General features: G+C 39.0%; 1 protein-coding gene across 2 annotated transcripts; it reads left to right on the top strand.

Annotated features, from left to right (window-relative positions):
- The first annotated feature begins 515 nt into the window (after positions 1-515).
- Positions 516-22,699, top strand: ZNF461 (zinc finger protein 461). 2 transcript variants are annotated; one of them, XM_059382925.1, is made up of 5 exons: positions 516-717; positions 1,727-1,811; positions 9,621-9,747; positions 10,615-10,710; positions 20,624-22,699. In XM_059382925.1, exons 2-5 carry the CDS (start codon positions 1,803-1,805, stop codon positions 22,012-22,014), a joined length of 1,623 nt encoding a protein of 540 aa, XP_059238908.1. In that variant the 5' UTR covers positions 516-717; positions 1,727-1,802; the 3' UTR covers positions 22,015-22,699. The 2 variants fall into 2 exon arrangements, with proteins under 2 accessions (XP_059238908.1, XP_059238909.1); XM_059382926.1 differs by having other exon boundaries at positions 9,600-9,747.
- Positions 22,700-24,178: the final 1,479 nt, after the last annotated feature.

Raw genomic sequence — 24,178 nt, 5'->3', positions numbered from 1 at the left:
GTTTCAAATGCCCCTCGCGCCTAAGCCACGTTCTAATACATCACTTCACAATCACTGCGCGCGGTCCCATACGGGTATACAGCCCGACCACTATTTCAAACGGTCTCAAAAACGTTTCACAAACTTGTTTCCTCACTCAGGACACAGTCGGTGTAACACACACATCCTCTCCCTCACATCCTCTCCCTGCCTATCAAATTCGTCCTTGGCCACTCGCATCTTCGGACTCAGAAAACACAGTTCACATTGCCACCTTACAAACGAAGGCCGGATCCCTCCGCATCGAATAACAATTATCAAACTACAGCACGTGCGCGTCCACCTTGAGGGAGTAGGGACAGCTACGGTGCCAGGCTTGAAATCCGCCCTCAGAGAAATCCGAGGTCCCCAAATCGGACCCAAATTTCGGGTCTGAGCCGTGGAAGGGGAGAGGTTGTAGAGTCACTCCAAGCTCGGAGTGAAACTGCGCAGGTGCATCCCAAAATGCAGCGAAGGATTTACCTCTTTCAGCTCACGCGTGCTTTCCTTTCGGACTACGTTTCCCAGAGGACACAGCGGTTCAAAGCTAGTTCCGGTAGAAACGTTGGCAGAGTGGTCGGCTGCTGAGACTGGTGAGAGCTTTCTACCCAACCAGCAGAGCGTGCAAGACTAGGTGTGCGGTCTCTCGTGGAATGCGAATCAGAATTTGGACCAGAGCCCTTCCTGAGGATGCTGAAGGTAAGGACTCCTGGAGCTCCAGGCCTTGGCAAGAGGAGTGTCTGGAGTGTTAGGCCTCTGAAGTGCGGGAGCTGCTCTAGGGAGGGTAAATTGGATGGTTGTAAGCTCGTGAAGGGAATTTTGTCTCCGGACTAATGATTTTGTCTCCGGACTAAGTGTATTTGGCGGTTAGTCTTGAGAGCGACTGGATTCGGGAGCGTGCTTTTGTGACCGTGTACTTGTCTGCGTGACCATTTGTGTGAATGGAGTTTGTATGTGATTGTGACCATGATTGCGGGTGGCTATTTCTGTAAGCCTCAGATACTTGAGTAAATGAAAAAAAGCACAATTACACAAAGCGTTACTCCCAGGTTCACATAATCAGGCAGTTAGGGAGACATTCCAGTATCCAACTGTAGATTCATACAACACAAAGCCAAAAAGACGTAATCCAACCCACGTTTATCATAATCGCACAGCCTAAGACCCAGACACCTATATAGTAATACAAAACAACCACTCCCCAATCACAACTCCCCTTATGCGCACTTAACCCTCATCCCCAACAGTTATCTGTAGAGCTCAAACACATCACCAAGTATCATAGAATCACAGTTACTACCATGGTCACAGACAATGTCTACTCCACATCACACACAAGGTCACACAAAGTTTGAGCTTTAAGAAGGGCCTGGTTGGGGGCAGCTGACTGGCTCAGTCAGTACAGCATGGGATTCTTGATCTTGGGGTTGTGAGTTTAGCTCCACATTGATTTTACAGATTACTTGGGAAAGGCCTGGTGTCTCATAGTTCTTCTCTACCTCACTAATTCTGCCATTCACCTTAGAAACACCTAGAGTAGGAGGAAAGAATAGCACTGTTGCACATCCAGAATCAGTGTCTAAGAAGTCTGTGGGGACTGGACAGAGTAGACATGAAGAGGGGAGAAAAATGTCATTCTATATTAGCACTTTGGGAGCTAAGAAGCAGGATCATCTCATGTCTTTTTTTTTAAATCCCTCTCATCCAGCAATATTTTTCTTTGCGCTGAGAGTTTCTTCTAAAGTGGAACTAAGAAGAGGACTAATACATTGAATCTTAAAAACATGGCCCATGTAAGTTGATTTTTTTGTTTCTAATTGATGTCCTTTTTTTCCTATAGTCATATGAATATTTGCATTCTTAATACTGATATTATTGCCTGACTATCATACAGACTTATTAGTGAGTAAGTGGTGGTTTCAGAATTTTAAAGTCTTCCCTTTTTGCTCCTCTCCTTTCTAACCCAGTGTTCCAGTAAGCAGTCAACGAAATACATACAGAACTGTAAGATACTAAATTTGTTGTTTTAAGCTACTGTATTTGTTACAGCATCAGTAGAAAGTGAACACACCATTTGAATTTGGAGTTTTCTTCATGGGGAGACTGCTTAAATTGATACAGGGCTTTTGGGAGTTTTCTTTCTTTCTTTCTTTCTTTTTTTTTTTTTTTTTTGAAGATTTTATTTATTTATTCAAGAGAGAGGGAGAGAGAGAGCAAGTGCACAAGCGGCGGGGAGGGGCAGAGGGGGAAGCAGTCTCCCCACCTAGCCCAGAGCCTGAGCCCAACAGGGAGACTGATGCATGGTTCACTCCAAGGACCCCAGGACCATGACCTGAGCCAAAGGCAGAGGCTCAAACGACTGTGCTACCCAGGCACCCCAGTCTTATTTCTTCTTGAATCAGTTTAGTAATTTGTGTCTCTCAAGAAATTCATTTATTTCTATTTAGTTGCCAGATTTGTTAGTATAAAGTTGTTTATGATATTTCCTTATTATCCTTTTAATGCCTGTCAGGTCTATAGTAATACTCCCCTCTTAATTCCTGATCTTAATAATTTATGTCTTTTTTCTTAATCAGTATACTAGCAATTTATCAATTTTATTGATCTTTTCAAAGACTAGCTTTTAGTTTTATTGATTTTTCTCTCCAGTTTGCCCTTGCCTTGATTGCTATTTCATTGATTACTGATCTTATTCTTGACTTTTTTTCTGTGTACTTTGGGTTTAATTTTCTTTTCTTTTCTTTTCTTTTTTTTTTTTTTTGAGCTCAAGATTCCCTTTTTTCTTTTACCCATGGGCTACTTAAAAGAGCATTCTTTAACTTACAAATTTTTTTTTTTAAGATTTTTAAAAATTTATTTATTTGACAGAGAGAGATCACAGTAGGAGAGAGGAAGGGAAGAGAGAGAGGAAGGGAAGCAGGCCCCCTGCTGGGCAGAGAGCCCGATGTGGGACTCGATCTCAGGACCCTGAGATCATGACCTGAGCTGAAGGCAGCGGCTTAACCCACTGAGCCACCCAGGCGCCCCTTTAACTTACAAATTTTGAGGGACTTTTTCATATCTTTTTGAGAATTCGCTTTTAATTTATTCAATTCTTTTGTGGTCAGAGAACATACTTTGTAATATCAATCCTTCTAAATTTATTGAGACTTATTTTTGGCCCAAAATGTGGACTATCTTGGCGAATGCTCAATGTGCATTTGGGGGAGGGGGAAAGCTGTGTTATACTACTGACGGAGAGTGTTTATCAGTTAGGTCAAGTGTTTTGTAGTAGTACTCAACACTTCTATATCTTTTCTGATTTTTTTTGGTCATTTGGTCTATCAATTACTGAGAGAGGACTGTTGAAACTTACAAATACAGCTGTTGATTTGTCTGTTACAATTCTGTCCGTTTTGCTTTATGTTTAGAAATTCTGTTAGTAGGTGCATGCATACTTAGGATTGCTATGTCCTTCTTTTAAAAGTTTACTTATTTTTAAGTGATCTCTATACCCAGAGTGGGGCTCAAGCTCACAACCCTGAGATCAAGAGTTGCATGTCCTTCGGACTGAGCCAGCCAAGTACCCCCAAATTCCTATATCCTCTTGATGAATTGACACCTTTATTATGAAATGTTCCTAGTGGTAATATTCTTTTTCTTGCATTATGTTTATTAATATAACTGCTTCAGCTTTCTTTTATTGTTATTTCATGGCATATCTTTTTTTTTTTTAAGATTTTTAAAAATTTATGAAGGCAGACGCTTAACGGAGCCACATCTTTTTTTAAAAGATTTTATTTATTTATTTGACAGACAGAGATCACACGTAGGCAGGGAGGCAGGCAGAGAGAGAGAGGAGGAAGCAGGCTCCCCGCCAAGCAGAGAGCCCGATGTGGGGCTCAATCGCAGGACCCTGAGATCATGGCCTGAGCCGAAGGCAGAGGCCTTAACCCACTGAGCCACCCAGGTGCCCCTCTTTTTCCATCCTTTTAACTTTCTTTAGCCTTTTTTTTTTAAGGTTTATTTATTTATTTATTTATTTTGAGATTTTATTTGTCAGAGTGAGAGAGAGCACAAGCAGAGGGAGCAGCAGGCAAAGGGATAAGCAGGCTCCCCAATGAGCAAGGAGCCCAATGAGGGACTTGATCCCAGGACCCTGGGATCATGACCTGAGCCAAAGGCAGATGCTTAACCGACTGAACCACCCAAGTGTCCCTATTTTAACTTACTTTAGGTGTATCTCATATAACAGCATAAAGTTTGGTCTTGATTTTTTTTTAAATTTTATTTATTTATTTGACAGACCGAGGTCCCATAGTAGGCAGAGAAGCAAGCAGAGAGAGAGAGAGATGGGAAGCAGGCTCCCCGCTGAGCAGAGAGCCTGATTCGGGGCTTGATCTCAGGACCCTGAGATCATGCCCTGAGCTGAAGGTAGAGGCTTAACCCATTGAGCCACCCAGATGTCCCTGGTCTTGCTTTTTTATCCAGTCTTTTGATCTCTGCCTTTGAGAATCTAGAGCAGAGGTTAGCAATCTGTGGCATGCTGACCATCCAGCCCATAGCTGTGTATGGTAATTTAATATTGATAAAAGTGGTATCTCAAAACTGCAGGCTAAAGATTGACTTTTTAATTGAGATATAATTGGCATGTAACATTATATTAATTTTGGATGCACAACATAGTGGTTTAGTATATGAATATGTTACAAAATGATCACTGCAGTATAGGTAATATCCATTACCACACGTAGTTAGTTTTCTTTCTTGTGATGAATACTTTTCAGATCTAGTCTTTTAGCAACTTTCAACTGACTACAGTATTAATAGCTGTAGTCACCATGTTGTACATAATATCCCTAGGGACTATTAATCTTATAACTGGAAGTTTATATCTTTTGACCAGCTTCATCCATTTCACCACCCTCCCCCACCATCTGACAACCACCAGTCTGTTCTTTGTATCTATGAGGTTTTTTTTTTTTTTTTTTAAAGATTTTATTTATTTACTTGAGAGAGAGACCGTGAGAGAGAGCATGAACGAGGAGAAGGTCAGAGAGAGAAGCAGACTCCCCATGGAGCTGGGAGTCCGATGCGGGACTCCATCCCGGGACTCCAGGATCATGATCTGAGCCGAAGGCAGTCGTCCAACCAACTGAGCCACCCAGGCGTCCCTGTATCTATGAGTTTGATTTTGTTTTCTGTTTTTAAATTTCACAAATAAGTCTTTTTCTGTCTGACTTATTTCACCTATTGTAATGCCATCGGGGTCCATCCAGGTTTTTGGAAATGTAAGATTTCCCTTTTTTTTCCCTTCAAGATCTTATTTTATTTATTTTTTAATTTATTTGAGAGAGAGCATGAACAAGAGGAGGAGCAGAAGGAGAGGGATAGGGACAAGCAGACTCCCCTGTGAGGAGCCCAACGTAGGGCTTGATCCCAGGATCCTGAGATAATGACCTGAGCTGGGATCAAGAATCAGACACTTTGGGCTCCTGGGTGGCTCAGTAGTTAAGCATCTGCCTTTGGCTCAGGTCATGATCCCAGAGTTCTGGGATCAAGCCCCCCCATCGTGCTCCCTGCTCATTGGGGATCCTGCTTCTCCCTCTCCCTCTGCCTGTTGCTCCCTCTACTTGTGCTCACTCTGTGTCAAATAAATAAATAAAATCTCTTAAAAATTAAAAAAAAAAAAACCAAAACAGTTGGACATTTAGCTGACTGAGCCACCCAAATGCTCCTCCTTTTTTTCCTTAATGGTTGAATAATATTCTTGTGTATGTGTATCATATTTTCTGTATCCATTCATCCACTGGAAGACACTTAGATTGTTTCTAGTACCTGTGGGACATTTTTATGTCTTCTTTGAAGGAAGGTCTACTCAGGTCCTCTGCCCATTTATAATTCAGATGGTTTAGGGTTTTTTGCTGTTGAGTTGTATGAGTTCTTTATATTTTGGTTACTAAACCCTTATCAGATACATCATTTACAAAAATTTTCTCCATGTAAGTTGCCTTTTCATTTTGTTGATGGTTTCACAGAAGATTTTTGGTTTGATGTATTCCCATTTGTTTATTTTTGCTTTTGTTGCCTTTGCTTTTTTGGTATCATATCCAAAAAGTCATTGCCAAGTACCTTTACTGCCTATGATTTCCTCTAGAGGTTTTATAATTTCAGGTTTTACATTCAAGTCTTTAATCCATTTTGAGTTGATTTTTATGTATGGTATAAGATAGTGGTACAGTTTAATTCTTTGTCGTGTGGCTGTCCAGTTTTCCCAGCATCATTTATTGAAGAGATTGTCCTTTCCCCATTGTATATTCTTGGCTCCTTTGTCATAAATTAATTAGCATTATGTATGGGCTCCCTATTCTGTTTCACTGATCTTTGTGTCTGTTTTTATGCCAGTACCATACTGTTTCAATTATATAGCTTTGTAATGTGGTTTGAAATGAAGGTATGTGATGTCTCAGCTTTGTTCCTTTTTATGAAGAATGCTTTCGCTACTTGAGGTCTTTGATGGTTTCATACAATTTTAGTGTTATCTGTTGTATTTCTGTAAAAAATTCCATTAGGATTTGAAGGATTATATTGACTGTAGATTGCTTTGAGTTATACAGTTGTTTTACCACTGATAATTCTTCCATTCCTCATGGGAAAACCTTTTCATTTATTTGTGTCTTTTTCAGTTTTTTCCATCAGTATCTTACAGTTCTCTGTATAACAATTATTTTGTCTCCTTGGTTAAAGATAGGCTACTGACAAATAGTATTGGGTAACTAGAGCCATTTTCAAAAAACAAAGCCCATTCTTTACTCATCTACCATATAAAATAAACTCTAGTTAAACTGAATTATTTAATTTTTAAAAATGTGATCATAATATTACTAGACTAAAACATGGGAGTACTCCTTCATGACTTTGACGTGAGGTAGGACTTTCTAACTAGGACTCAGAACTCTAGGAACTAAAAGAGAAAGTAGTAACAAAGTTGATTACATAAAAATGAAAAACTGCATGGCAAGAAACATTGGTAAGCAAAGTAGGAAGAGAAATGACAAAATGGGAAAGGTATTTACAATTCACATACAGACACTGAACTTATCATCTAACTTATAAAGACTTAGAAATTTTTTTTTTAAGATTTTATTTATTTATTTGAGAGAGAGAGAGTAAGAGAGAGCATGAGAGAGAGAAGCAGACTCCCCGTGGAGCTGGGAGCCCGATGTGGGACTCGATCCCGGGACTCCAGGATCATGACCTGAGCCGAAGGCAGTCATCCAACCAACTGAGCCACCCAGGCATCCCAAGACTTAGAAATTTTAAAATGAGACCAAGGGCCCAGTAGAAAAAGAGTCAAAAGGGCATGAATAGAGATTTCACAGAAAAAGAAACATGAAAGACCCTAAAAAAAAAAATACTCACAATTCAAGAAATACCAATTAAAATTCTATTGACATATAATTTCTTTATCACATTAAATTGATAACACTTGATCTTAGCCAAAAGGCTGAGAAGCGATCACATTAAATTGATAAAAACAAAATGTTTTGACAAAATGCTTTGCTGCCTTGACTGAGGAAACGGGTATTTTCATATATTGCTGGTGTCTGACAAAGTGGTCCAGCTGCTGTAGAGGCCGACTTGACAGGATCTACCAAAATTACAAATGCATTTTCCATTTAGACCTAGCAATCTGATTTCTGAGGCTTTCTGGTACAGATATGCCTGTATGTATACAAAGTGACATATTTATAGGACTATTCATTATACTATTGTTTGTTAGAGCAGAAGATTGGAAACAACCAAGTGTTCATCTAGAGATGTCTGGTTAAATAAACTATGATAAAAAATGGAGGATATGTACCTATAGAAAAATAAGGAAACCATTAACTTTAGAATTTAAAAATCAAGCATAGAACAGTGTATATATTATAGTATGTTTCCTTCTGTGTGAAGTGTGGAAAGATATATACATATATTTACTTAATATATATAAATATGTAATATGTATAATATATGTAATATATATAATATATATAGAATATATAGATAGTTGCTTAAAAACATTGCAAAGACACACAAAGAAACTTATAAAATAGCTCATCTATAAGGGGTTAGGAGGTGGAGGAAAAAAGGAAAGGACAAGAGTGGGTGTAAGACATCTGAATGTCTATTTTTTTTTCTGAACCATTTAAGAAAGGAAAATAAAATATAAAAATAAAAACTTGTCATTAAGGTTGGTGGTTTTCTCTACTCATATTCGGCTATATAGATAAAGTGAGAATAGGAAGAGAGTTAGATTTATATAGGATTCAGGCTTTGCTTAGCAAGTATGAAAAGGAAGTCCACATTAGGAGTCATTATCAAGTTGGAGGATTAGATGAATATAGAATTTAAGTTGGGTAAGAGGTGGAGAAGAGGTATGAGTATGGTGAGTGACAATATAAAGGTGACCAGAGAGAAAGACAGTTGGAGATGTCGAAGTTACTATTAGTGATGAGGTCTTAGATAGTGATACAAAGCGTGAACTAGAGTGGAAGACAAGATCATTGGAGAGGAGGTGAGGGAATTGGAAGGGCAGGTTAATAGATGGAATCCTTATATAGATATTTGAAATCACTGAGAATTAAGATAGGAGTAGTGTTGGGAGATGGTGGCACTGAGCCAGGAGCTAAAATTCTTGAGGGGGGAAAATCTAGATGTTAGCAAAGCACTGCAGTAGGTAGAGATAATGCATGTCTGACGAAATGATGACATTAGATTTTAGGGGAGGGACAGTTGCTGGCAACAGCAATGAGAAGAGAGGACAGAATGAGTTTGAGGACAGAGTAAGATTGTAGGAGAAAAACCAGCCACCCACATGAGATGTCCTCACAGGAAATGGTGTTGTAAGGGAGGGTTAATTGAATCAGACATGGGAAATCTTTGAACTTTTCCATAATTTTGACTTTTCCAAATAGACATTGTTAAGAATTGGTGTAGGGTGTTCTCACTGGGTGGAGAGATATTTTTATAACCCAGCTTCAGAAGTCACATAGTCATTTCTGTTATACTTTATAAGTTGAGTAAGTCACAGCTGTTTTCCCAGGATCATGTTCAAGGGCCGAGGACATAGACCTTATATCAATGGTGTGGGGGTATGTCAAGGTTACATGGAAGAAGAGCATATGGGATGGGAGTTGTTATTCTGTCTATCCTTGGAATATACAGTCTGCACTGGGTATTTACTAAAGAATTTGCTTGAAAAGTAAAAATGGTTATGACATAATAGTCCTTTTTCTCAAGTTGGAGGTTTTCATAAGACATTCTGGAAAGATTATAAAATTTCCAACTATTTTACTTTGTTGGAAACTTCTACTTATTTTTTTAACTTTCTAGATGACTGATTAAGTTTTCCATTCTATACAAGAGAATGTGTCTGCAGAAATTGAATTTTTAAGAGCTCATTTCCACTAAATTCCTTTTTGACCCAGGTCACAAGCTTCCAACCTTTCCCTGTATACTCACTATATACTATATATATATGCTGTTCCTTTCTTTCCTGCTTTCTTTTAGCACCTCTTCTTCCTTTTGAAAAATAGCTCTTATCATTTCAAAAACAGTACTGTGCTCTGTCATTTTAGGGGTTGGTGATGTTCAAAGATGTAGCTATAGATGTCTCTCAGGAGGAATGGGAATGCCTGAACCCCACGCAGAGGAATTTGTACAAAGATGTGATGTTGGAGAACTATAGCAACTTAGTTTCACTGGGTAAGTTCATCTGCCTCTTATAATTTAGAATCTGTTTCTTTGAATTTCTGCTTCCTTTACTATGAATTTTAGGGCCAGGGCCACCTTTCAAATGACTAGATGAATTTTTTCTTTGTATAGGAATGAGCACCCTTAGATGGGGGTGTATCTTCATTTTTCCCATCCTCACCCCTTCCTCTGGTCCTTATAATTGATGTTCTTCTTGACGATTAAAGAACTGAATTGGAATTCTGTGCCATTAAAACTTATGCTTGATTATTTGATTATTTAATATTAATATTAATAAATTCATTGTTAACTAATGGCCAAAGAAACCACTTCATCTTTTTTTTCATTTACACTGTGCTAAACCTGTGGGTGCACTAGAGTAGGTTAAAACTATATATATGGGGTCTGGGTGTGAAGCTCTTTAACTTTCAGTGATGAAACTGATGGACTAGGTCAAGAAATACCACTTACTATTTAGTGTTTAAATGAACAATATTCCATTTCCTACAAAAAATGTGCTTTCTTTTAAACAATTTGGCTTTGGTAGTTAGTTATATGCTAAGAACTTTTCATTTAACATTGAAAAGTATCTGAAATAAGCATACTCAGGAGGTTGTTTTCTCCAAATAGTAAAGTGGAGACCGAAAGCTTACTAATTTAAATAGCATTTTATCACCTATTTATTTGTTTTGTTTTTTATCTTGAGTTTACCGGAATATGAGTATTTAATTTTTTCTTTCTTTTTTTTTTGTCTGTAGACTATCAAATACACATTTTGTGCTCTTATTTATTTATTTATTTATTTATTAACCAATTATGAATCATGGTATTTGGGTACTTTGATTTCTCCTTCATCTCCATTTTTTTTCTTATAATCAGGACTTTCTATATCTAAGCCGGCTGTGATCTCTTCATTAGAGCAAGGGAAGGAACCCTGGATGGTTGTGAGGGAAATGACAGGAAGACGGTGCCCAGGTGAGTAAGCAATGATCTAGAGGCAGGAAGCTATTTCAATTGGTCAGAATATTAGGGATAAGGTCATTTTAGACAAATTAGGGAAAACCTGATTTCTTTTTTTTTTAGATTTTATTTATTTATTTGATAGAGAGAGATCACAAATAGAGCAGGCAGAGAGAAAGGAGGAAGCAGGCTCCCTGCTGAGCAGAGAGCCCGATGTGGGGCTCGATCCCAGGACCCTGGGATCATGACCTGGGCCAAAGGCAGAGGCTTAACCCATTGAATCACCCAGGTGCCCCGGAAAACCTGATTTCAAAACTTATTACAACACTATGTATTCAAACAGTTCGGTAGTGGCATAAAGACAGACATACAGACCAGTGCAATATAATAGGGGCATCTAAGTGACTTAGTCACTCTCTTGATATTCAGCTGTTGATATTCTAACTCTCTTGATATTCAAGATCTCTGCGTTGTGAGATTGAACCCCACATTGGGCTCCGTACTCAGCATGGCATCTTGAGATTTTCTCTCTCTCCCCCTCTGCCCCTCTCCACACATGTGCACGCTCTCTCTAAATAAATAAATAAATAATTTAAAAAATGGAATGGAATAAAAAGGTTGGAAATAAACTCCCAAATATATGACCAAATGATTTTATACAAAGGTGCCAAGATCATCCAATAGAACAAAGTTGGATCCTTACCTTATACCATATACAAAAATTAACTCAAAATAGATCAAAGAACTAAATGTAAGACCCCAAACTAGAAGAAAACATAGGGAAAAAGTTCCATGACATTGGATTTGGCAGGGATTTCTGGGCTATAACACCAAGCAAGGTATAGGTAACCAAAGCAAAAATAGATAAATGGGATTATACCAAACCTAAAAATGTCTGTTTATCAAAGGACACAATCAACAGTGTTTATTAATTTTTTAAAAAATTCCTACGAGTTGCTTTATGAGGTGACAGGAATACCTTTTTTTACCTTGATCCATAGTAGTGGATCAAGAACATATGTTCTAATGGTATATTAGGAAAAATTAAGATCAATTAGAAATTGGGGAACTTAAAGAAAATTACATAGACAAAGTAGAGATAGTGGAGGGTTGAGTGCCTGGGTGGCTCAGGTTACATGTCTGCCTTTGGCTCAGGTCATGATCCCAGGGTCCTAGGGTCAAGTCCCACAGTGGGCTCCCTGCTCCCTGTGGAGTCTGCTTATCTCTTTCCCTCTGCCCCTTGCTCATACTCTCTCTCTCTCAAATAAATAAAATCTTTAAAAAAAGGATAGCAGAAGGTTGATTGGGATGGAAAGAGGTCCTCTAGGAAAGTACAGGGTCCTGGAGGCCAAGAGTAGGGTCATACTACAGATTAGAGGTCTTTGATGATATCTCTGAATCAGTATTAGTGCTTGTCTGTGTCTACAAAAACGGTTGCTCATACTTTCATAGGAATTATGTAAACCTATAGATGAAGTTAGAGAATTAGCATCTTTACTCTGTTGTCTTCCAATCCATGAACACAGCATGTTTCTTCAAGTATTTTTAAAAATTTCTTTTATCGGGGGGCACCTGGGTGGCTCAGTGGGTTGGGCCGATGGCTTCGGCTCAGGTCATGATCTCAGGGTCTTGGGATCGAGTCCCGCATCGGGCTCTCTGCTCTGCGGGGAGCCTGTTTCCTCCTCTCTCTCTCTCTGCCTGCCTGTCTGCCTGCTTGTGATCTCTGTCTGTCAAATAAATAAATAAATAAATGAATGAATGAATGAATGAATGAAAGATTTAAAAAAAAAAAAAATTTCTTTTATCGGGACGCCTGGGTGGCTCAGTTGGTTAAGCAGCTGCCTTCGGCTCAGGTCATGATCCCAGTGTCCTGGGATCGAGTCCCGCATCGGGCTCCTTGCTCGGCAGGGAGCCTGCTTCTCCCTCTGCCTCTGCCTGCCATTCTGTCTGCCTGTGCTTGCTCTCGTCCTCTCTCTCTCTGATTAATGTATAAGATCTATATGATAAAAATTTCTTTTATTAGCATTTTATAATTTTTATCATATAGATCTTATACATATTTTATTAATTTTTTTACCTCAGTATTCCATTTTTCAGGAGCATTTATAAATGGTATTGCCTTTTTATTTTGGTTGTTGTGTATTGTCAATGTACAGAAGTTCAATTGATTTTATATTCTGTGACCTTATTCAACTCAGTTATTTCCTTGTAGGTTCATTATTATAGTCAGTCATATCATTTGCAAATAGATAGTTTTATTTCCTTTTTTCCCAAACTGTGCACTTTATTTTCTTGCCTTATTGGAATAGCTAGAACTGCAAGGGCCTGTATTAAATAAGGGTGGTAATAATGGACATCCTTTTTAGCAATTTTAGGGGGGAAACATTCAGGATTTGGTGTTTTATCATAAAATATATTAGCTCTAGGTTTTTTGTACATGTCCTTCATGCTCTTTAGGAATTTGAGGAAGTTCCCTTCTCTTCCTAATGCCCTGAGAGTTTTTTTTTTTTTATTCAATTAATTAACATAAAATGTATTATTTGTTTCAGGGGTACAGGTTTGTGATTCATTAATCTTCACAATGCCCAGTGCTCACTGAAACACATACCCCCCCCAGTGTCCATCACCCAGTTACCCCATCCTTCCACCTTCCTCCCCTCCAGCAACTTTCTGTTTGTTTCCTATGAGTAGGAGTCTCTTACGGTTTATCTCCCTTACATTGAGAGTTGTTTTAATCATGTGGTTATTAATAGGATCATGGGATTTTTTTCTTCCTTAGTTGTTGATATGATGGATTATATTGATTTTTAAGTATGGAATCAGTCTTTCACACCTGGAATAAATCCCACTTAGTCATTGTATATCATTGTTTTTATACATCATTGAGTTTGGTAAAATTTAATTGTGGATTTTTTTCATCTAAGTTCATGGGGGGTGTTGGTTTGCAGTTATTTTGTGTATGCTGCCTTTGGTTTTGGTATCAGAGTAATCATGGCCTCATAAAGTGCTTTGGAAAGTGTTCTCTTCTGTTTTCTGGAAGAAACTGGTTACAAGATTCTGGGAATGTTTGGTAAAATTCTTCAGTGAAGCCATGTGGACTTGGAGATTTCTTTTTTGGGATCTTCTAAATTATAAATTTGATTTATTACTTTTTTTTTTAAGATTTTATTTGAGAGAGGACAGAGAACATGAGCAGGGGTAGGGGCAGAAGGAGAGGGACAGGCAAATTCCCCACTGAGTGTGGAGTCAGATGCAGAGCTCAATCCCAGGACCCTGAGATCATGACCTGAGCCAAGTCAGATGCTTAACTAAATGAGCCACACAGGCACCCCAAATTTGATTTCTGTAATAGTTACCAAACTACTCAGATGACCTATTCATGTTGGCTAAGTTTTGGTAGTTTCAGATTTTCAGGTAATTAGGTCCATTTCTTCTAAGTTTTCAAGGTTGTGAATGTAAGGTTATATGTTTCTTTTTTTTTTTTTTTAAGATTTTATTTATTTGACAGACAGAGATCACAAGTAGGCAGAGAGGCAGGCAGAGAGAGGAAGGGAAGCAGGCTCCCCGCTGAGCAGAGAACTTGATTCAGGGCTCGATCCCAGGACCCTGGGATCATGACCCAAGCCAAACGCAGAGGCTTTAACCCACTGAGCCACCCAGGCACCCCGGTTATAGGTTATTAACCTTATAATTGTGTGTATATATGTATATAATCCATATATGTATGTCCTCATAGTCCTTAATTTTTTTGTTGTTGTTGAGACTTCCTCTTTCACCCATAGAGTACTTAGAAGTGTGTTATTCGGAGATGTCTGGAGTTTTTCCTGTTGCCTTTCTTTTATTGATTTATACTTTAATTCCATTATGGTCTCATGTGAAAGAGGGAACAGTCCACAGTCTTCCCTTATGTTTGATCCCAACAGCAATTTCAGAGGTTCCCAAGACCACCCTTAGATAATTCACTTAAGTCAGAACTCACTGAAAGCTGTCATCCTCACAGTTGTTTTTTTTTTTTTTTTAAGATTATTTATTTATTTGAGAGAGAGACAGTGAGAGAGAACATGAGCGAGGAGGTCAGAGGGAGAAGCAGACTCCCCATGGAGCTGGGAGCCCCATGTGGGACTCGATCCCGGGACTCCAGGATCATGACCTGAGCTAAAGGCAGTCGTCCAACCAACTGAGCCACCCAGGCGCCCCCACAGTTAAGTTTTTTACAGCAAAGGGATACAGATTAAAGTCAGCCAAGGGAAGAAACACATGGGTAGAATGTTAGGATCCGTGATCAAAGGAACGAGACTGACACAAAGCAAAAATCAAACAAAGCTTTATTTCAGCCAAGCATCAAAAATCAAACTGACTGGTAGGGGCCATCTCTTACGAAGAGACAATGACGATGACACCGACCAGGTCACTCCCAAGGCGGCCGCTCGGATGAGGCCGCTCTGGACGAGGCCGCTGCGCAGATGAGGCCACTCCAGAGGAGGCCGCTCCTAGGACGAGGCCCTCCCAGGTCGGAGCCGCTCTCAAGAGGCCACTCTGGAGGAGGCCGCTCCCAGGAGGAGGCCACTGCTGACGAGGTCACTCCCCGGAAAGGGCCGCTCCCCATAATGATGCCACTCCAGCGAGGCCGCTTGCGTTGGCGCCTCGGCCTGGGGGTGTGTGGCTGGGGCCTGGCGGGGGCGAGGCCACTTGTGGCCGGGCCGCGGCTCAGTGGTGGCAAGGCTGCTCACTGTGGCGAGGCTGCTGGCGGTGAGGCTGTTGACGGCGAGGCTGTTCACCGTGGCGCTACTGCCTACGACTACGGTAACCAGGATGATCACGACGCACCCAACGACCATGATGACCACGACGCTCCGACTCTCCCAAAGTACCCTAAGGGCTATAACAACGGCTATTCTAACAGCTATTCTAACAGCTATCCTAACGGCTATTCTAACTGCTATTCTAACGGCTATTCTAATGGCTTTCCTAACAGCTATAATAACGCTCTTCTAACTCCTCCTCCTACTCCAACGGCTGTTCTGACTCCCCCTACTACTCTAACGGCTATTCTGACTCCTCCTACTACTCTCCACAGTAAACATATGTGCGCCCCACTGATTGGATGTCTCCATCCGACCTGGCCTGCCCCTATATCTGGGGTTTGCAACTAAGTTCCTCTGGCTAACCAGGCCCTTACAGGTAGAGCCCAGGATATTTCCAGACATGGAGCTTCCAGTTGCACTCACCCAGTGTAGTCATGGACAATACTAACTTTTCCCATCAACTGTGTGTAACTATACCATGTAGCATTGCCAGAGAGGGAAACTAACCTGAATACTGGTGTCCAGAACTTTATTGGGCTCTGGTTTGGCTGCCCAAGTGGTTGGCCTTTCTATTTTCAGCCTCTCAAGAGGTAGAGCTGATACCTTTAGATACCTTTAGATTCCTGCCTCTCTGCTCGCTGCTCAGTGAGAATTGATACCACACAGCTCAAAGCCTACATCATAAATCCCATTGTTAGACTGTCTGGTAGCTATGGTCCTAAACAAAGATGTAGAGATTTTCTCCCTGGAGATGAAGACAAAAGACAGATCTCTCTTTGGTGAAGTTTAAATTCTTTACTATACATCATAGAATATACTCTGTGTGATTTTGATTCCTTTAAATTTAAGATTTGCTTTACAACTTAGAATGGGGCGCCAGTTAAACGACCGTCTACCTTCAGCTCAGGTCATGATCTTGGGATCCTGGGATTGAGTCCTGTATCAGGCTCCCTGCTTAGCAGGGAGTCTGTTTCTCCCTCTGCCCCTCCACTCCCTCTGCCCCTCTGCCTTGGGGCGCCTGCTGGCTCAGTCATTAAGTGTCTGCCTTTGCCTCAGGTCATCGTCCCAGGGTCCTGGGGTTGGCCCCGTATCAGGCTCGCTGCTCAGTGGGAAGCCTGCTTCTCCCTCTCCCACTCCTCTTGCTTGTGTTCCCTCTCTCACTCTGTCTCTTCTCTGTCAAATAAACTTTAAAAAGCTTCAAAATGAGACATTAAAAAAAAAAGAAGGTCTGTCTTGGGGAATGTTCATTGTGTGCTTGAAAACATTGTGTATTCTGCTGTTGTTGGGTGACATGTTCCATTCAGTTCTTCTATATCCTTGCTGATTTTCTGTGTGGTAGTTGTATCAGTTGCTGAGAGCAGGGCATTTGAATCACCAGGTATAATAGTGCTTTGTCTCTTTCTCTTTTCAGCTCTATCAGTTTTTGCTTCATGTATTTCGAAACTCTGTCAGTGGTACTTACTAGTTTTCTTTATTCTGAATCTATTTTATCTGATATTAATATAGCTATTTCTACTTTTTTAAAAATTTCTACTTTCTTTTGATTAAGGTGTACATGATACACATTTTTCCACTCCTGCTTCCAACCTACCTATGTCATGTTTGAAGTGAGTTTCTTATAGTCACAGTGTTGGTAGTCACACTGTCCATTGTGCCAGTGTCAGTCTTTTAATTGTGATTTAGTATTTTAAAGGTATTGTGAAGTACTTTAAAGGTATATAATAAAATAATAAAATACGTGAAGTATTTTTAAATTTACCTTTAAAATAATTATCGAAAAGATTATTGATATATGAAGGCTTATATCTACCTTTTTCTTTGTTATGTTTTCTTTTAAAGATTTTATTTGAGTATTAGAGAGAGTGCAAGTAGGGGGAGTGATGTGTGGGTGGGGGGAGGGGCAGAGGGAGAAACAGACTCCCTGCTAAGCAGGGAGCCTGATACAGGACTTAATCCCAGGATCCCAAGATCATGACCTGAGCTGAAGGTAGACGGACATTTAACTGACTGAGCCACTCAGGCTCCCCAGCCATTTTGTTGTTTTCTTCCATTTCTTGTTCTTCTGTTTCTTGTTTCTTGCCTATGAGTTACTCAGAGGTTTCTAGAGTACCATTTTGACTTATGCTTTTTAATATGTTGTTTTTGTTTTTTTATTTTTATTTTATTGTTTGTTCTGAGTATTAGCATATATGTACATACCTTTCACAGCCTGCTGGTTTTGATATTTTACCACTTAAAGTGAAGTATAGAAACCTTACATCCATTTAGATCCCTTTATCTTCCCCACACTTTTAGTATGATTGTTTTAAGTATTTCTTCTATATACATTGATCACCACAAGAGGTAGTGTTAAAATTTTTGCTTTACCATAAAGTAGGACTAAAGGAACTCATGGGGTAAAGGGTAGCCTGGTATTTTTTTTTTCTTTTTGCTCATTCTATTATTCTTTCCTTTCTGAAGTTCTGAGCCTTCTTCTGTTATTATTTTCTTTGTTTTGGAAGAGGTTCCTTTAGCCACTCTTTAAGGGCATGTGTGCAACAAAATTCTGTTATAGTTTTCCTTCATCTGAGAATGCCTGTATTTCTTCTTTATTCCTTAAGAATAGTTTGAATGAGGGGCAGCTGGGTGGTGCAGTCGGTTGAACGTCTGACTCTTGGTTTCAGCTCTGGCATGATCTCAGGCGTGAGACTGAGCCCCACATTGGTTCTGCGCTCAACTTGGGGTCTGCTTGAGTTTCTCTCCCTCTGCCTCGCCCCTTCACATACTCTCTTTAAAATAAATTAAGTCTTTATAAAAAGAAGAAAAAGAACAGTCTCAATGGGTATAGCATTTGAGGTTAACAGTTATTTTCTTTTACTACTTGAAAATTATTGTGCTGTTTCCTTTTGATCTCCATGGTTTCAAATGAAAAATCTAGTCTTTTGAAATGGTGTTTATCATCAATATATAATATGAATTTTATTTTATTTTTTATTTTTATTTTTTTAAAGATTTTATTTATTTATTTGACAGAGAGATCACAAGTAGGCATAGAGGCAGGCAGAGAGAGAGAGAGAGGAGGAAGCAGGCTCCCTGCTGAGCAGAGAGCCCGATGCGGGACTCGATCCCAGGACCCTGAGATTATGACCTGAGCCACCCAGGCGCCCATAATATGAATTTTATTTTAAAGACTTTATCTAGTTTTTAGAAATGGATGTCTTGGTTTTGAGTTCTTTAACAAGTCACTGAGTTGTACACTTCCAAATCATGAAACTGGTAGATTTTGTGTCATATGAGCTTTACCACATACACAAAATCAGTAAAAATGGACAAAAGACCTGAGTTCCCAATCTTCTTTATTAAAGAAGATATGCAGGGATACCTGGGTGGCTCAGTGGGTTAAGTGACTGCCTTCAGCTCAGGGCATGATCTCAGGGTCCTGGGATTTAACCCTGCATCAGGCTCTCTGCTCATCAGGGAGCCTGCTTCTCCCCCCCACCCCTCTCTCTGCCTACTTGTGATCTCTCTGTCAAATAAATAAATAAAATCTTAAAAAAATAAAGAAGATATGCAGTTGGCCAATAAACGTACAAAAAAATGTTCAGCCTCACTTGTCATCAGGGAAATTGCAAATCAAACCATAGTGCAGTATCATGACATATCTGCCAGGATGCCTGAATGAATGTAAGATTGACAATAACAAGTGCTGGTGAGGATGTGAAGAACTGGAACTTTTTTATAGTTTGATGAGAAAATGAGGAAACTATTGGATAGTGTCAACGAACTCTGAACAAATGTATATCCCATGATGCAACAATTTCATTTACGAGAATGTTCATAGCAGTACTAATAACAGTAGCTAACAATTGAAAACAGCCCGAAAGTCCATCACTATGAAAATAGAAAACTAATAGAAAAATAAATTATGTTAGAACAGAATGCTTTATACAGCTGTCAATCTTAAAGTTTTTTCTTCTGAAACAGCCTCCTAAAAGCTCTAAGATAAGAACAACTTTGGCAAAAAAAAAAAAAAAAAAAAAAGAATGACTTTGGCATGTCCTAATGGTTGAAAGGAGGTTAGTATTGTAGCACACCAATAAAACAGAAATGGACTCAAAATGAGGCCTTATAAGTACCAGAGGGCCTTATGTTCTCATGACAAAGAATTGGATTTTTAAATTTCAGTTCCATAGGAAGCTATTTGGGTTTGGTTATAATTTTGGCTGCATGTGACAGAGACAAAAAAAATAATAATGGCTAAACTATATAGAAGATTAATTTTCTCTTGCATTGAAGTCCAGGCTAAAGTGTAAGCTCTGCTCTGCAAAACCATGACACCACATCCACATTGCAGTCTGAGGAAATGGGAGAATAAAGGACATAGGTCATGGGCCACCTGGCTTATAACCTTTCAGAAGCTACTGTATAATACAGTATTATATATAATACAGTATTCTGTCTTTTTAAGACAGAATTTAGTTACATCGCATATTCTGTAAAAGAGTCTGGGAAATGCAATGTTTATATTGAGCAGCCTTGTTCTCAACTAAAAAACTGGGTTCAGTCAATATACAATATACATTTGTGGGCAATTAGCAGTCTCCATATCATAATTCTTTGGCCTGGTGGAAATTGTTAAAATACACTCTTGTACATGCTTATTAAATTATTCTCATTCTACACTGACTGTGGTAGATACTGATTGATTTGATTCAGAATATTTCTTAAACATCCATAATTGCAACAAACTCTGAGGTAGATCACATTTTCAGAACCATTGGGGCGCCTGTCTGGCTTAGTCAGTTGAATGTTTGGCTCTTGGTCTCAGGGTTGTGGGTTCAAGCCCCATCTTGGGTGTAGAGATTGTTTAAAAATAAAATCTTCAAAAAAAAAAAATTCACACCCCCTGACTTGACTTGTTATTTAACTCTCACCTTCTCCTATGAGCTCTCCTTTCTCTGTGTTCTGTGTTCTCCTTACCCTTTTTTTTTTTTTCATTCAGTTGCACGATGGTATTGAAGAGCTCTCCAAGCCTTTCATTTCTTATGTGAATTATTTTTCAGTTACCTCTCTTTTATACTATAGATATGATACTTATTTTCTAACACAAAGCCAGCAATTAAAATGTGTTTCTTATCTTTCAGAGTTGGTGTCCAGGTGTGAGACCAAGAAGTTATCTCCAAAAAGAGACATTTATGAGACAGAGCCATCCCAATGGGCTGTCATGGAACAATTTAAAAGTCACATCCCTGAGAAGTCCAGTTTCAGAAATATTTGGGAATGCAGTAGTCACTTTGAGACACAACAGGAACAGGAGGGCTATTTCAGGCAATTCGTTATCAACCATGAACCCATGCCTATATTTAACCAACATACTTTACTCACTCAGGAATTTTATAATAGAGAGAAAATTTTTGAATGTAAAGAATGTAGAAAAAACTTCAGTTACCATTTATTTTTTAGTCATCACAAAAGAACTCATTCTAAAGAAAAACTTTCTGAATGTAAGGAATGTGCAGAAACTATTAATACATTGTATCTTACTAAACAGAGAATTCAAAATAGTAGCAAGGGCAATGAATGTAAGGAATGTTGGAGGGCTTTTCTTCATTGTTCACAACTTAAACAACACCTGAGAATCCATAATGGTGAAAAACACTATGAATGTAAAGAATGTGGAAAGGCCTTTAATTATGGCTCAGAACTTATTCTGCATCAGAGAATTCACACTGGTGAAAAACCCTATGAATGTAAGGAATGTGGGAAGGCCTTTAGGCAGCGATCACAGCTTACTCAACATCAGAGACTTCATACGGGTGAAAAACCTTATGAATGTAAACAATGTGGAAAGGCTTTTATTCGTGGCTTTCAACTTACTGAACATCTTCGACTCCATACTGGTGAGAAACCCTATGAATGTAAAGAATGTGGGAAGACTTTTAGGCATCGCTCACACCTTACCATACATCAGAGAATTCATACTGGTGAGAAACCCTACGAATGTAGAGAATGTGGGAAGGCCTTTAGCTATCACTCAAGCTTCTCTCACCATCAGAAAATTCATTCTGGCAAAAAACCTTATGAATGTAGTGAATGTGGGAAGGCCTTTTGTGATGGCTTACAACTTAGTCTACATCAGAGGATTCATACTGGTGAGAAACCCTATGAGTGCAAGGAATGTGGGAAGTCTTTTAGACAGGGCTCACACCTCAAAAGACATCAGAGAATTCATACTGGTGAGAAACCTCATGAATGTATGATATGTGGTAAGGCCTTTAGACTTCATTCACACCTTATTCAACATCAGAGAATACATACTGGTGAGAAGCCCTATGAATGTAAGGAATGTGGGAAGGCCTTTAGCTATCATTCAAGCTTCTCACACCATCAGAGAATTCATTCTGGGAAGAAACCTTACGAGTGTGGAAAGGCCTTTAATCATGGCTTGCAATTTAATCTACATCAGGGACTTCATACTGTTGAGATGCCAGTAAGATTTCCTCTCCTTTCTCCCCATCCTAGTCTAACATCATGATATCATTTTTAGAAATATTGGTTTTCCTTTAATGTAAAAGTTGGTAAAATAACCGAATTTATTAGTATTGATTTATTTCAGTAATCCTTGGGAAAAAACTTCAAGTGGAAAAATGAAAAAGTAATTAACAGGTAAAAATTCTTAATTGCTCTGGTTCAATTGCTGTTTCTGGGTTGTTATAACACCCAGTATTGGAGATCATTTTATAAAGTAGTGTTTTTACTGAAACTAGTGAAATGTGGCAGAAATAAAATCAAAACAGTTTCTTCTCATTTCACAAATCCCTGAGATAGCTAGTATGGGTGTGTAGCTCTTTCCTGCTCAAGCATACCTGCAAGGATGAAGGGTTTATTGGATGTCAGTGGAAGGTTATACCACCTAGAATGTTATATTTCATGGCGCTTTCTTTTTGCACAAATAATTGCAAACATTTTCTCAGGTGAATACATAATAGATCTAACTCACTGTTTTTAAAGCTTCAGAATATTTCTAGTATGGAATATATATCTGTATTTTAAGCCATTTCCTGCTCTACACATTCAGTTGTTTCTATTTTTTATCACAAATGACTAAAAAACATTCTTACATCATTCTTTCATTTCCGTTGGGTAGATTACCACCCATGTACAGTGTAAGTATGTTTTGATGTTACATTGATTTTTTTAATTAAAAAATTTAGGGGGCACCTGGGTGGCTCAGTGGGTTAAAGCCTCTGCCTTCAGCTCAGGTCATGATCCTGGGGTCCTGGGATCGAGCCCCACATCTGGCTCTCTGCTCAGCGGGGAGCCTGCTTCTCCCTCTCTCTCTCTGCCTGCCTCTCTGCCTACTTGTGATCTCTCTCTCTGTCAAATAAAAAAAAGTTTAGGTAATAAAAGCACATGCTACAAAATTCAAAAGTAATCAAACAAGTAAAAATTGAAGCTTCCTTAATATCTGGTTCTATAGCCACGTGGTTTACTTACCCAAGGTCAACCATAGCTGTCAATTCTTATATATTCTAGGGATTAACTTTTATACTCGATCTTAGCCAAAAGGCCGAGAAGCAATCTAGGGATTAACTTTTAAAATTCTTTGGATGAAAGTGGATTAATCATAATCTTTTACTCATGAAATTCTCATTGTTATTCCAAATTTAGCCCTCTTTCACTTATTTTCAATATTATTCAGGGATTTACAAACATTGTGCCAATTACAAACTTACTTCCTTTCTGCTCCAAATCCTTCATATTCAGCTCTGCGATATTTGAACTCTCTTTAATGATATTATTTATTCGAGTTCTCTATTTTTGGTTAAGTCAGACAAGCAAAAGGTTTTTCAACTTTGTCTTTTAAAAAAAAACCAACTCTTAAGTTTTATTGATCCTTTCTATTGTCTTTTTACAAATTTATTTATTTATTTTTAAAATTTCTTTTCAGTGTTCCAGAATTCATTGTTTATGCACTACACCCAGTGCTCCATGCAATACGTCCCCTCCATAATACCCACCACCAGGCTTACCCATCCCCCACCCCCCTCCTCTCCAGAACCCTCAAATTGTTTTTTAAGAGTCCACAGTCTCTCATGGTTTGTCTCCCCTTCCAGTTACACCCAACTCCCTTCTCCTTTCTAACTCCCCGTGTCCTCCGTGCTATTTGTTATGCTCCACAAATAAGCGAAATCATATGATAATTCTCTTGACTTCTTTCACTCAGCATAATCTCTTCAGTCCCGTCCATGTCGATACAAAAGTTGGGTATTTATCCTTTCTGATGGAGGTATAATACTCCATGGTATATATGGACCACATCTTCCTATTATCTTTTTTTTTTTTTTTTAAGATTTTGTTTATTTATTTAACAGACGTCACAAGTAGGCCGAGAGGCAGGCAGAGAGGAAGGGAAGCAGGCTCCCTGCTGAGCAGAAAGCCCAATTTGGGGCTCAATCTCAGGACCCTGGGATCATGACCTGAGCCAAAGGCAGAGACTTTAACCCACTGAGCCACCCAGGTGCCCCCTTATTGTCTTTTAAGTCTCCTTCATTTATGTCTGCTCCTAGGTTTATCATTTCCTTCCTTATGCAAACTTTGGGTTTAGTTCTTTTTTTCTAGTTCATTGAGGTCTGATGTTAGGTACTTAGGTCTGTTTGTTTGTTTTTTCCTTAATATAGGCTTTTATCCCTGTAAAC

This window comes from Mustela nigripes, chromosome 17, assembly GCF_022355385.1.
Source record: "Mustela nigripes isolate SB6536 chromosome 17, MUSNIG.SB6536, whole genome shotgun sequence".
Lineage (NCBI taxonomy): Eukaryota > Metazoa > Chordata > Mammalia > Carnivora > Mustelidae > Mustela > Mustela nigripes.
This window is presented reverse-complemented; position numbering and strand designations above follow the sequence as displayed.